At 47.6% G+C, this 15,387-nt stretch overlaps 1 protein-coding gene across 3 annotated transcripts in view; it reads right to left on the reverse strand.

The window, feature by feature from the left end:
• PPM1H (protein phosphatase, Mg2+/Mn2+ dependent 1H) overlaps positions 1 to 15,387 on the reverse strand; it is a 235,934-nt gene that overhangs the window by 129,298 nt on the left and 91,249 nt on the right. For all 3 annotated transcript variants that reach the window (XM_059683480.1, XM_059683482.1, XM_059683481.1), the window contains exon 3: positions 1,300 to 1,641. In XM_059683480.1, coding sequence (XP_059539463.1) covers positions 1,300 to 1,641 — 342 coding nt within the window. The remainder of the gene's footprint in view (positions 1 to 1,299; positions 1,642 to 15,387) is intronic.

Consider the following 15,387-nt stretch of genomic DNA (forward strand, 5'->3'; position numbering starts at 1 on the left):
TTTTTAATCTCTAGGCTTTCAGGACATGGCCGCACACGCACCTTATTCAAGTCCTTAGATCAGTGGTTCTCAACCTTCTGGCCCTTTACATACAGTTCCTCATGTTGTGACCCAACCATAAAATTATTTTCGTTGCTACTTCATAACTGTAATGTTGCTACTGTTATGAATCGTAATGTAAATATCTGATATGCAGGATGGTCTTAGGCGACCCCTGTGAAAGGGTCGTTCGACCGCCAAAGGGGTCGCGACCCACAAGTTGAGAACCGCTGCCTTAGACTATGCTTACATATCTTTGTCTGCATGCAGGTTGCTGCTCGCTCAGGAGAGGAAATCTTTGAAGCCCAAATCATTGCCTCCATAGAAAGGGATCTCAGAGAGGGAAGGGGGTGCCCAACGGGAGCGGGGGCCCCCTTCCATGTGCCTGGGAGCAGCTGCACTCTCTCCCTGCGTGTGTTCTGGGAGTGAGGCTGCCAGGGAAGGAGGCTGACTCTGATCATCAGACACATTCAAATTTACATGTACAAACAAATCCATGTTCCCAAGCAAAACAAACGATCCTTGGACACTGGCCTGTGCTTTTGTGAAGCAGTGAGAACCACACCGCCACACGCCACGTAAAATCGCTGTTCTCAGATCACATTTGTGAAAAGGGGGTCGGTCATTCTGAGCACTTCAGTAAAAGCTCTGTTTCCCCAAACACCTGGACCCCAGGCACATGCATGTAACAGATGGCGACCACACTCATTTCAATTAAGTGGAAGTGTACCAGCTGGCATCAATACGAGCCTGCCCGAGAGAAGCAATAACGCATACATTTATTTAATAAGCCCATTGCCTCATGCACCATCACTCGCTTTCATCTTCTTTTTCATTTTGGCCGGCACGCGATGCCAGGAACTCCATCTTGCTGCCAACTTCTACTGAGAATGGAAACCCTGTTATAAAAAGGAGTCCAGCAACAAGTAGACATGCCCTGTCCGGTAATCTTTAAGAAGCAAGAGTTTAAGCCCAGGCCGTGTGGCTGGGTGGGTTAGCCTTGACCTAGGAGCCAGTTGGTCATGCTTTGATTCCTGGTCAGGGCCCCTGCTTGGGTTGCGGGCTCCATCCCCAGGAGGGGGCGTGCAGGAGGCAGCAGATCCATGGTTCCTTCTCATCACTGATGTTTCTACTCGCACTCCCTCTCCCTTCCTCTCTGAAATCAATGAAAATACAATAAGAACAAATAAAAAGAAGCAAGAGTTTGGCCTCAGTGACCTCCCGGCACCCCCATCGCCCGGACCCTTCGGCCATACCTACCATTTCCTTGAACGCGCTCTCAAGGGCCCCGATGACCAGACACTCGTGGGGAATCTTCTTCTCCGTGAAGAAGCGCGTGGGCGGGGTGCCGGGGGAGCCGGGGGCCCCCACGCCTCCGCGGAGCGAGGCGGCGCGGGTCAGCGCGCGGCCGGCGGGCGCGCCCTCGGGCTCCTCGCCCAGGCAGGCGGGCGGCAGGACGGCCGAGTTCCGGAGGATCTCCACCAGCTCCCGCAGCTGCTCGGCCACGTGGTGCTGCAGCAGGCGGGACGCCACCACCGCCGCGCCGGACCCCGCGTGGCCGTCGAACAGCGACCAGTAGTGGCAGCAAACGCCTTCCGATTCCTGCGGGGAGAGGGACAGGGAGGCGTGAGGGCCGCGGAGGCCACTGGCCCGAGACACCCAGGTGGCCGGCCCGCGGGGCTCCGCGCATCCGCCTGGAGGGCTGGCTGGGGTCTGCACACATGGGGGCGAGACGCCGCAGAGAGCCTCAGGGCAGGGTCCCCGGCTCTGTCACTGTGGCTACCCCCCCCCCCCCCCCCCCCGGGATGAAGCTCCCTGCGTCTCCACCAGGCGGAAGGGACCCAAGTGACCACGTGCTCATTTGGGCCCCTGATGGGGAGGAATCCCATACAAACAGATACGTGTTTAGAAGCCCAGCTTTAACCTCGAATCCCCACCTGGAGTCTGCGGAGAAAGGCCTTTTTTGCAGGTTCTTCAAGGGGAAATAAACGGACTCGTGTTCCCTCTTTAGGCCTTTACATTCTCAGATAACTGCCCCACCCTCTCTGGTCTACAGCCTGAATGTTGGAACACAGTCTTCCCTTAGACGCCCAGTCTAGTCCAGGAGTCACAATTCACATCTCCTGTCCCCGCCGCCGACCTCCCCGTCTTCCAGCTGTCACTCAGCATCTGTTTCCTCTTCTGACCCCAATGCTGCTCACACAGCCATGTGCAGCCCGCAGCCCCACACCTGCCACGGATTTAGTGCCTGTCAGGTGATTTCTAGACCATTTCAAAATGAACGGTTTTAAAAAAGCATGTTTGAATCACACATGCCTAAGGTCTTAGCTCTGGGGGAAAAAGGAGCTCAATTAAGATCTATCAAATACTGAGATAACACAGGCAAGGTGCATATGACATCCACTCTGACTGCTGGGCTTAATATCCTGCAACAATAAATACTGGGTTCTTTTTTAGCTGAAGCCATTAAATAAAACTTTCTTTTGGTCCATCTTATTTTTTTAATTGAAATATATTTGACATACAATAGTGTGTAAATTTAAGGTGTACAATATGTTGACTTAATACATTTATATACTGTACTATGATTACCATTATAGCAATAGTTACCATGTCATGTAATTTTTTGGGGGGTGGTTAGAATAATTAAGATATAATCTCCTGCAAGTGTAATTATTACAACACAATATTGCTTCAATATTCACTATATTATATATTATATCTCATTGCAAGTCTGTCCCCTTAAAAAGCATCTCTCCTACCATTTTCAGTCTATCTTGGAACGATGCTGGAAGATACCATCTGGTTATGGGGACCTATGCCATTACTCTATTTGCGCCCTTTTAAACTTTTCCACTCAATTCTGTGTGAGGTGCTAAGAGATAAACTGGTAGGGTTTTGTTTGTTTTTTAGTCACAAATATTTACTGAGCATTCTCTGTATGATAGGCACACAGAAAAGTAAGCAGTGGGGATAAACAACTGGATAAAAGAGCTATCAGGCATGGTCTAATACTAATCCAGTGGGAGAGAGAGACACCGATCAAACAATCACACAAGTGAACATAGGACCGCGGTTCTGGTGAGGGCTACAAGAGGTCCTCGGTGCTGTGAGGCCACCTGCAGAGGGGCCCAGCCGAGGGGCTTCCTGTGACATGAGGACCAGGCTGAGGCTGCTTGGAAGGAAACAAGATAAGGAAAGGAGGGGAGAGAATGCCAGGCAGCAGCAAGAGCGGGGGCACAGTCCCTGTGGTAGGAAGGTGCCTAAAGAGCAAGTGGAGACTGAACCATGGCCGCGTGGCTGAATAGGGCAGTGAGCAGGAAAGGAGGGGGGTGAGGCAGGAGAGGAGGGGAGTGAGGCAGGAGAGGAGGGGGTGAGGCAGGAGAGGAGGGGATGAGGCAGGAGAGGAGGGGGTGAGGCAGGAGAGGAGGGGGGTGAGGTAGGAGAGGGGGGGTGAGGCAGGAGAGGAGGGGGGTGAGGCAGGAGAGGAGGGGGGTGAGGTAGGAGAGGGGGGGTGAGGCAGGAGAGGAAGGGAGTGAGGCAGGACAGGAGGGGGTGAGGCAGGAGAGGAAGGGAGTGAGGCAGGACAGGAGGGGGTGAGGCAGGAGAGGAGGGGAGTGAGGCAGGAGAGGAAGGGGGTGAGGCAGGAAAGGAGGGGGGTGAGGCAGGAGAGGAGGGGAGTGAGGCAGGAGAGGAAGGGGGTGAGGCAGGAAAGGAGGGGGGTGAGGCAGGAGAGGAGGAGGGTGAGGCAGGAGAGGAGGGGGGTGAGGCAGGAAAGGAGGGGGGTGAGGCAGGAGAGGAGGGGGGTGAGGCAGGAGAGGAGGGGGGGTGAGGCAGGACAGGAGGGGGTGAGGCAGGAGAGGAGGGGGGTGAGGCAGGAGAGGAGGGGGGTGAGGCAGGAGAGGAGGGGGGGTGAGGCAGGAGAGGAGGGGGGTGAGGCAGGAGAGGAGGGGGGTGAGGCAGGAGAGGAGGGGGGTGAGGCAGGAGAGGAGGGGGGTGAGGCAGGAGAGGAGGGGGGGTGAGGCAGGACAGGAGGGGGTGAGGCAGGAGAGGAGGGGGGTGAGGCAGGAGAGGAGGGGGGTGAGGCAGGAGAGGAAGGGGGTGAGGCAGGAAAGGAGGGGGGTGAGGCAGGAGAGGAGGGGGGTGAGGCAGGAGAGGAGGGGGGTGAGGTCAGACTTGAGAGGGAGGTAGCAGCTAGACCACTCAGTCCTGCCTGGGCACATGAAGATTTTGCCTTTAGCCCAAGAGTAACAAAAGCCATTGGCTGAGATGGGAATGGCAAAGGTGATTTATGTTTGTAAAAGACCACTCAAATGATGCTAGTAGAGAAGAGTGGAAGTAAGGACGCCACCCTAAAAAGACATTTAACCTAATTCCGGCAGTGAGAAACACTTATGAGCAACTGAAAGTAACATAAAACAGGGGAGTAAGCCCTGTCACTCAGAGAAAAATTAATGGAAAGAACAATGACTGAAGGATTAGAAAAATGGGTTCTAACGGCATCCCTGACACCAAACCCCTGCGTGGGAGGCGGAGCACGGTTAGGGAGGCAGTGCAGGCACTAGACCTCGGCCGGGTCACTCTAGGGCTGGCCGTCCCTGCTGCTTACCATCTCTGTGCCATGTTTTCCTAGTAAGTAAAATGCAGGTGACAGCTATCTTATGGGGCGGGGGTATTTGGGAGGGTTAAATGGTAATTTATGTGAAGTGACCAGTTAAGCAACACAGCATACGCTGTGTGTGGCTGCTATCATTACATTACAATATGATTATGGGTGAGTCGTTTTCCGGGCTTTTCAGTTCTTCAGCAAAGGGAGGGGTGACCCTAGAAGACTCCAATGCTTCTACTAACTCTGAAAGTCCTGTATTTAAGAAGTACAGATCAGTGTGGGCTGGGGGTGTGGAGGAAGAAGTTGGGCCTCGAAGCCCAAATAAGTAGACGTTGATGGATTGGAGGTGATATGGTGGCCCAGGAGAGGCAAGTCCTAGGAGGCTTAGGTGATGTGGCCGACTCCGGCAGGTGCTTACCCGGAATCCACTCCCCCTTCTGTCTCACCACTGATTCTGTTTGGGGCAGCAATGTGGCCACTAAAAATACTTGCCCAGCCTCCCTTGCAGCTGTGTGGTCATATGGCCCTGTGCACTCCAGGGAGCTGCAAGGGGAAGTCTCCTGGGTGCAACTTCCAGAAAAGCTGTTTTCCTGATAAAAAGGACAACTCAACTGGTACTGGGTTTGTCTTTTATCCTTCCCCCTTTCTTCCTGCCTGGGTCACAGAAGCAACACCTGAAGCTGGAGTAACCCTCCTGCTAAAAAGGCGGACAGCTGTAACTGTGGTGGGGCAGGAGTCAGGACCTGGCCCGGGATGCCTGGCGGGGGAGGCCACACAGCACAGCCCACCTCGGGGCGTCCTGCCACGCGGGCCTCAGGACATTCTGATGGCCTCTGTTAGATCCCGTAGCGAAAGCTGGGGACATGGAGAAGAGCGGATGTGCATGTCTACATAGCATCCGGGGAGCTGTGGCATGAGGGGCGGAGGGAAGCAAGCAGGATGAGGAAGGCACAAGCACAGAAAAGGATGAGCAGTAATCCAAGCAGCAGAGTAAGACGGAGCCCCGGGTATCCTTGGATGGAATTCAGAGTCCGTGAATCTCTATTTTCAAAAACTTCTGAAACTTAGCAGTTCCTCCTATTATGACTGCAAGGCAATACCTGTGACTCGGTTGCCAGCAGAAATAAAGCACTGCGATTCCACACGTCCTGATTGAGTGTTGATGCTCACTGCGACCTGCGATGGTGGCAGCAGCTATTAAAGCCACCTCTGGCTTGTCATTTGCCGCATTAGTAAAGTACATGCTGCCATATTACATCCTCACGACCTGGGAAAAGTGGCCAAAGGAAGGGAAATCTTTTTTTTTTTTTTTAATATATTTTTATTGATTTTTTACAGAGAGGAAGGGAGAGAGATAGAGAGTTAGAAACATTGATGAGAGAGAAACATCGATCAGCTGCCTCCTGCACATCTCCCACTGGGGATGTGCCCGCAACCCAGGTACATGTCCTTGACCGGAATCGAACCTGGGACCCCTCAGTCCGCAGGCCGACGCTCTACCCACTGAGCCAAACCGGTTTTGGCAGGAAGGGAAATCTTGCTGAGCGCATCGAATTCCCCAGACTCCGGGCCACCAGAGTAAAACCCGCACACAGTCCTCCTGCACCTGATTTCAGTGAAAACCCAGCCACGTGTCTGAGGAGGCTGCCGCAGGCGTAGGTGAGGGGTGCAGAGGCGCAGCTGTCTCAGGATCCAGGTGCAGTTACACCACCGTCATCATGTTTCTAAAGCCTTGATTTAAACCAAAGCAGATCAAACTCCACGAAAAAACAGGCTACACTGCAATGAAATGCTACTGCATTTTTCAAAAGCAGCTCTGAAATTCTCCTGACAAGTATTCCAAGCATTTCCTTCAACAAGGCAGGGCGCTTTGCAGTAACCACAGCAACCAGGTGACAACACGCCTGGGGGCTTCCCAGGCAGTCAAGAGGACACCTGGTTGGGGGACTTCTGAGTGGGGCCCAGGGGGCCAACACTTCCCTTGTGAGAACTCTTCCGCACAGCAGTGCTATGCACTCTGGTACAGCTCATTTTAAAATGCAATTAATAATGTTTACAGCTAAAACTTGTAAGACAATTTTTCCACAAAGAATTTTTCTCACCCTGGCTGATGTGGGGACCAAGCCCAGACCAGCGAAGTATCTCTAAAGGTGGGGTCCCACCATGATCCTCTGTAAAGACCCCTCCCCCGCCCCCCCCCCCCCCCACACACACCTGGGGATTGTAACGAGCAGTTGAGAACCCCTTGTCTCACGGAAAGGGGGCTGCTAAGCAGTCAGGATACTCACTTTCTAGCCCAGGGGTGGGCAAACTTTCTGACTCGAGGGCCACAATGGGTTCTTAAACTGGACCGGAGGGCCGGAACAAAAGCATGGATGGAGTGTTTGTGTGAACTAATATAAATTCAAAGTAAACATCATTACATAAAAGGGTACGGTCTTTTTTTTTTTTTAGTTTTATTCATTTCAAACGGGCCAGATCCGGCCCGTGGGCCGTAGTTTGCCCACGGCTGTTCTAGCCCCACATCTGCCCTGGGTTCACTGTGTGACCTCGGAAAGTCACTCACATTTCCCTGAACTGACCAGACGAGTGGTGTGCAGACTGTCTTCCTGGTTCTGATGTGGTGCCTCAGGAAAGAGGGAGTGAGGTGGGCGCTTAAGTGATGAGTTCCTTTGAGAATTTCAACCAGAGCAGCGCAGTTTTATCAGCTATCAACACCAGGGTTTTGCCCGGCTGGTATGGCTCAGCAGTTGAGCGTCGACCCAGAAACCAAAAGGTCGTGCTTCGATTCCCGGTCAGGGCATGTGCTGGGGTTGTGAGCTTGATCCCCTACTGGCCACACAGCACAGCCTACCTCAGAGGGCAGTGATAAGCCCACTGCAAGCCCAGTGTGCAGGAGGCAGCTGATCGATGCTTCAGCTGATCCTCTCTCATCGATGTTTCTATCTCTCTATCCCTCTTTCCCTCCCCCCCTAAAAATCAATAAAAACATACTTTAAAAAAAAAGAAAAAACACCAGGGTTTTGCAAAAGATTTTGGACAAAAAGATACAACTGTTTAAAAAAAATTTCAAAGCCCTTGAACTAGATAAAACCAAGCCCATTAAGAGATTTCAAAACGTTCAGTGTCCTCCTAGGGCAAGGAACTTAAAGTGAGTGATACACGATTGTGGGAAGGTGGGCTCTCACCACATGCTTCGACTCCCGCCAGCCATTAGAGTGAAGAGACCACAGACTCACAGAGACGCCTGGGGATGGGTCAAGGCACCCTTCCCATCACTTAACAAGCCTCCCACTGCAGGCAATGTTCTAGATGCTTCACACACATTAGCTCAGTGGTTCTCAACCTTCCTAATGCCGCGACCCTTTAATACAGTTCCTCATGTTGTGGTGACCCCCAACCATAAAATTATTTTCGTTGCTACTTCATAACTGTAATGTTGCTACTGTTATGAATCGTAATGTAAATATCTGATATGCAGGATGTATTTTCATTGTTACAGATTGAACATCATTAAAGCATAGTGATTAATCACAAAAACAATATGTAATTATATATTCAATATGTAATTATATATTCAATATGTGTTTTCCGATGGTCTTAGGCGACCCCTGTGAAAGGGTCGTTCGACCCCAAAGGGGTCGCGACCCACAGGTTGAGAACCGCTGCATTAGCTCACTAAGCCTTCCTGCAAACCCATGAATAACCACTCTACAGGAATGGCCATTCTCCCCATTCTACAGAGGAGAAAATGAGGGACGGAGTGTAACTGTTCGAGGTCACCACCTCAGTGATGCGGCCGGGGTCAGAGTCCCTGCCCTACACCATCAACCCCTGTGTGAAGCTAAATACCCTACCCCACCCTCCTCCAGCCCCTGGCGGAAAGCTTGCCCTAATGCACACTTGGCACTCAAATCTACTTCTCCACTCTGCAACCTGAATTGGAACCTGGATAATATTTCCTAAAACACAAAATCTGATCATATTTCTGTGACCAGTCTGACAACATGCTAAGAAGCTGGCTCCAGTCTCTGAGCCCCAGTGTGCAACCTCTGATCCAGTCTCTTATTCTCTCCGACTCCAAATCCCACCCACACAGAACTACGGCACTTACAGCTCATCACAACCGCTGCTAACCCCACCCGCTCTGCTCGACCCCCACTGTCTTAGTAATCAGCTTACACATCATCTCCAAACTCTCACTGCACCCTGAACCCACCCTACTGCAGAATTCGTCATATTGTACGTGATCAGTCACCTGCTTGGGCAATGACAAAAAGAAAGAATATTCTGGAAAAGGGGAACTAATAGGCAATGCAGGTGAAAAGAGGAGTATATGTGGTGTCAGCACACGGACCCACCAGGGTTATTTTAAAAGTTGGGTAATGTACATATGCACCTTCAAGTGACTTCACACAGACAGATCCCACCTGTCCTGATACGTCCGCATAGAAAACCACAGGCTCTGCAGCAAGACACCTGGGCTCTGGAATTTACTACAATGTGATCTTAGGCAAGTTCCTTACCTTCTCTCCACTGTTTTCTTAAAGAACAAGATAAAAGTAGGATATAGACCAGCCGTGGGCAAACTATGGCCCGCGGGCCGGATCCGGCCCGTTTGAAATGAATAAAACTAAAAAAAAAAAAGACCGTACCCTTTTATGTAATGATGTTTACTTTGAATTTATATTAGTTCACACAAACACTCCATCCATGCTTTTGTTCCGGCCCTCCCGTCCAGTTTAAGAACCCATTGTGGCCCTCGAGTCAAAAAGTTTGCCCACCCCTGGGCTAGACTATAAGGATTCACTCATTTAAGGCATGTCTCGGAGTCCCCTCTCCTATGTGCCAGGGTCAGGCTGCCCGCTGGGGTGGTAGCAGGGACGGGAACATCATGGCTCCCAAGCTCTGGAAGCTAACACTCTAGAACATGAACAGGTAACTACACGTGTGTTAGGAAGGAGAAGTGCATGTGCCACAGGAGTGGAAGGCGTGTAGTAAATGTGCAGACAACCATGGGCTGGGGAGGTAGGGGTGTGACCATAACAGGATAACACAAGGGAGCAATTGTAATGATAGAACTGTTGTAGCCTGGTAGTGATTACATGAAAAAAAAAAAAAAATATATATATATATATATGTTAAAATTCATAAACTATACACCAAAAGAAACATACTGTATAATAATTTTTTAAACAATAAATAAAATGTATAGCACTATGTCCAGCATAGAAGCGAAACAAAAAAGCTAGAAGCAATAGTAATTCCTTAAACTCGCTATCCAGTGGCCGGGGTGGGGGAGCATGAGCAGGCAAAGGGCTTAAGGACACCCTTACCCTGGGACGCCAAGATGCGCACGTTAGCTCCTTACTGTAACTCTGTCCAATGGGACGCTCGCCTTCCCCGCACTGGGTAGGTCACTTTTATTCTCCTTAAATTCTTTCCGTCGGAAAAATCTAAGTTCACAGTACATCTACTGAGTACCTACTGTGCTCATCCTCACCACACCACCATAACACGGGCATCATGATCCCATCTTGCCAATGGTTTAACGAGGGCACAGGCAGTTAAGCAGCTCTCTGGCATGTGGTGATATCCAGATTAGAACCCAGGCTTCAGATTCCAAGTTCAGGGATCTTTCCAATTTCCCAATACACACAACTTTGTGGAATTAATCTCCCTGGTTTCTGCGACTCTGTAGCCTTTAGGACAGGGGTGGGCAACCTTTTTGTGAGTGCGTGCCAAAACCAGCAAAATCTCTGACTCAAAATTCTTTTGCGTGCCAACCCTAATTTTTTGAGAACATGTTACGCCTACTTGATATCTCTTAAGGTGTACGTATGTGAAGAGCCTTGAAGAAATAATAAAATTCATTCGAGTGACAAAAACACAGTATATGATGATGAAAAATACATTTATTTTTTAAATGTATACATGTACACTGATAGTCCGACAGGAAACTTTATGACTTTGTTTGATATTATCAGTGGGACTTCTGCTGCTGCATCACTGATGACAGAGATTTTACATCAGGTTTGTATTTCGTGACCTTCAGAGATATGCACGAGCTACTACTTTCATCTGTCAGGCTACTCCTATTACGAGACTTAACAAAATTCATCACTGAGAACAAAGATTCACAATTGTAAATGGAAGACTATGAGAGGGTTTCGAGTGCCAGCAAAAGTTACTGGCGTGCCATGTTTGGCACGCGTGCCAGGGGTTGCCCACCCCTGCTTTAGGACCTCTGCACTAATTTACTTTGTTGCTTACCAGAAGCTGCATACATGTCCTGGGCCATGAACTAACTGCTAAAACTTCTCCGCAGTGGCCCCGGATTAATCTCTGGTAGAATCAGAAAATGTCCCTGGGTCACCGGCCCAGGATGCGAAGTTCTACACCTGAAAAATCAACCCTTTAAGTTCAGAGTCACATACTCTAAACACAACAATTTTAAAATCACTAATATTATTTTAACAACCATTTACCTTGTTTTTGCTTCAGACAGCGTGAGTGGAAAGTGCACTCTACTTTGAGAAAAGCAGGATTGAGCCCTTTCCTGACCTACCACATAATTAAATTTGACAGCCATCACGTATGCCTCACAGAAGATGACTTTGAAGCAGTTCCCCAGCCGCACTGCAAATTATTTCACTTATAAACAGTACAGTCTTATTTGTAATTTGCAACACATACACGCATTCCCACCTCCTTCCAGGAATACACCTGCAGCCAAATAAAGAAAGATTCCAGAAGGTGACAAATTAAGAATTGAAAGTTCACAGTTTCTACTTTAGGATTTCTCTACAGTAGGCTCAATGTCACATTCTCCCTTCTCACGTTCTAGAAACCGCTTTTTAATAATGTTGCGTATTGTCTTTTATCCTATTTTCATGATTACCTATAATGCCAGAACTTGAATTACTGAGTTGTAACTGGGGAAGAGCTTCTTGAGTATTTCAATAAATATAAGACTGCTCCAAACAGAAATGTATCCACTGAACCGGGAGCTGAAATAAGTCCTGCTACAAGCAGCGTGTATCCATTTTGGCTCAGGTGAAATTACAGCACAGCTAACCAAGTATGTAAAAAATCAGTAGTCTAGCCCAGCCAGTGTGGCTCAGGGGTTGAGCATCAACCTAGGAACCAGGAGGTCAAGGTTGGATTCCTGACCAGGGCACATGCCGGGGTTGCGGGCTCATTCCCTAGTAGGGTTGTGTAGGAGGCAGCCCATCAGTGATCCTCTCTCATCATTGATGTTTCTCTCTCTCCTTTCCTCTCTGAAATCTATAAAAATATATTTTTTGAAAAATCAGTAGCCTAAACTTCAGCCCTGCCTGAAGCAGGAGCCACATCAACTCTGGGGATCCCACAGGGAAGACAGCCTCATAAGCCATCTGGGAGGCAATGGGGTGGCTCCTCTCCTGGCAAGCTGACAAAGAAAGGGAGATTCTAATCTAGACAAAACTTGGATGTTTCCTATGGAGTCCGGCAGATGAGCTGAGACGTCGGGCAGGAAACACAAAAGCGAGGAATGCGGTCTGACACGTCTGTGCCAGTGTACAGAAGTGGGGAATTCGCATTCTCTTACTCACTGCACAGATGGCTAACAATTTACAGGCCCCTTCCCAGATCCGCCCTCCCAGGTGAGCACTTGCCACAATAACGCATGCAAGGCTGAGGGGCGTTCAGAACAGCCAGTCAGCACGTAGGAGGGAAATTAGAAAGTCTTTCATGTTTTTTTTCATCTAGAGCTGAAGAAATCAAGCGCTGCTAGTATTTGCCATACAGACTGACTCTGGCGCCCTCAAGTGGTAGGTTTGTCAATTTTCTCTGTGAACATGGATGCTCTCTCATACCCATCAGCTTTGCTAGATTGTGACCCATAACTGGGTACCTGCTCCCCCAACTAAGTAGTCTTGTCCATGGTATTACTAAGTTTTCAACTAAGTTATCCCGCACAAACTGGAAAAGAGGTTTTTAAAAAATTTCTGCAAAGAAACTGCTGATAGAAAATATGAGCAAATAAACATGTCGCAGCTGGCACTGAACTCACTCCAAGTCATGCCAGTCTAGTCATATCTGACAGTAATAATCCTTCTAGCCAAAAGTATCCAGAATAACCATCATTCCAGCCAAAAGAATCTGAAGTCCTCAAGGACATAGTTGAAATTTGGGATCAGACTCGCTATTGTTAATGATGAACTGTGCCTTGAGATATTCGCTAATGGGAACATGAAGTCCTGGCTTTTAGCAAGACAGTAAATGAGTCACTGTGTGAAAAACACTTAGACCAATGCCTAGCATATGATAAACACCATATAACTGTTAGCTGTTATTATTTTAAAATATTGCCTTTTTATCCTCATTGCCTTTCGTTTTTAAATATGTATATAAATAGATAATTATGTACTATATGGATATACAGCAGTATAATTACATATCAACAAATGAAAAAATACATTGGGGGTACCGATTCAAAAATGATATTCAAGTGATAGTTTGGAGATGGCTACTTCAAAAATAGTTGTCCTATGGCAGCGGTTCTCAACCTGTGGGTCGCGACCCCTTTGGGGGTCGAATGACCCTTTCACAGGGGTTGCCTAAGACCATCGGAAAACACATATATAATTGCATATTGTTTTTGTGATTAATCACTATGCTTTAATTATGTTCAATTTGTAACAATGAAAATACATCCTGCATATTAGATATTTACATTATGATTCATAACAGTAGCAAAATTACAGTTATGAAGTAGCAACAAAAATAATTTTATGGTTGGGGGTCACCACAACATGAGGAACTGTATTAAAGGGTTGTGGCATTAGGAAGGTTGAGAACCACTGTCCTATGGGAAAGTGTGGTGTCCTCCTGGCTGCCTGCCCTGAAGACACAAGTACTCCGCTCCTTTGACATTCATCTTCCCTTCCTTACCCCAACCTGCCAGGTATTAAGATCACCTGAGGAGGGGCCCTATCTACCACCAGTATGAAAGGACCATGACAAGTGCAGAAATCCATTCTGAGTGAAACCCCATGGCTGATTTCACAAAAGGCTGAGTCTGAGCCTGGGAGGCACTCACCGCCCTTTCTCACTGCCAGGTAAAAGGAATTATGTTACCTTTTTCCCGCTGGGGAGGCACAGACTTGACCTAGTCTTCTAATTCCCCACTATAAACTACTGCCATATGGCTTGATTTCCATAAACTTTCTGGCCAGTTTTCAAGGTATCACTGTGCAAAGGGTAACTCAGAATCTAGAGGAACTGCTTTAAGCATTTTATCCACAGTGCTCTCAATCATCTGATCTGCACAGTAACACCAGCAGAGGGGGATGAATAAGCTGATGACAGAGCTGACAGGAGGAAAAATTTGAGCAATTTCATCAAGTCCTTCCTAGGACCCATGCTCTGCTGCTGCCTACTTAGAATCATGCCCATACTGCACACTTGCTTCTTTGTTTTTAGCCAAACCTCTCTTTTTTACTAAACTATTCAAGTATTTTGCTCCCCAGTGGGAAGAACCCTTAATGTCACACACTTAAGTGGGAATGCTGCTTCCTTCTTAGGAGCTGACAATATAAAATGGAGATTCCTTTGGTTCAATTTCTCCAATGTTATGAGGCAGAGGGATGTATGACAAGGTTAGCTAGTTTGGGGTTTGTTTCTTAACTGGCAATTTAGTTCCATATCTTAAAATATTAAATTAATTTCTGATAGGAAGTATAAAGTTTGCAACAGTTTTGGTTTAGTTGTATTGTGTTTTATTCTAGACCAGCGATTCTCAACCTTTTTCATCAAATGGCATGCATAAACTAATTACTAAAATTCTGCGGCACACCAGAAAATATATTTTTGCCGACATGACCAAAATAATAGGTATAATTTTTATTCATTCATACCAGATGGCTACTGTATTGGCTGTTGTCATTTATTTATTTGATAATCTTAGGGAAAAGAAGTCAGTGCCCCTGATTAGATAGTCAGGTATTGCATGTTTTAAAAATTCTTGCACACACCAGTTGAAAATCATTGTTCTTGACTGATAAATTAGCTCAGGAATGTTAGCAAACTATTATTTTATACCTCAATGACTTCTCCCTAAATTAATTTACAATATAAATGTGAAATAATAATGACATGCAGCTGCAAACTCCACTATTAGAATAAGAACAGATACTACTCACTGAGCACTTACCATACGTCAAGCACTATTCTAAGCAGTTTTCCTTTTTTTAACTAACTTAATTCTAACAGCCCTAAAATAGACAGAAAGTATTATTCCCAATTCACAGATGAGGAAACAGAGCCAAGGTGAGAACAAGTAACTTACACAGGTAACTCAACTCATGAGTGGCACAGCTGGGATTCAAACTCAAGACACTCATTCAATCAGATGGCTTTTTCTTTTTGCCATGATTTTATGCAAACATCGATAATTTAGCAAGACAAAATGACCTATAAGGACAGGATGATGATGAATAATTTCCTTTCAATTCTCTTATTCATCCGAGTCAGTAAGAACTGTTGTCCAGTTGCTGAGTTGACAGGGTACACTACTAAATAACTCCTAAATTAAAACAGAAATCATAGCCCTGGCTGGTGTTTCTCAGTGGTTAGAGCACTGGCCCATGGACTAAAGCAGTGGTTCTCAACCTTGGCTGCACATTAAAATCATCTGGGAATCTTTTTAAAATTCTGATTTCTAGGATGATTTCCAGAGGATGAGGTCCAGGAAT

Source organism: Myotis daubentonii, chromosome 2, assembly GCF_963259705.1.
Source record: "Myotis daubentonii chromosome 2, mMyoDau2.1, whole genome shotgun sequence".
In the NCBI taxonomy this organism is placed as follows: Eukaryota; Metazoa; Chordata; class Mammalia; order Chiroptera; family Vespertilionidae; genus Myotis; species Myotis daubentonii.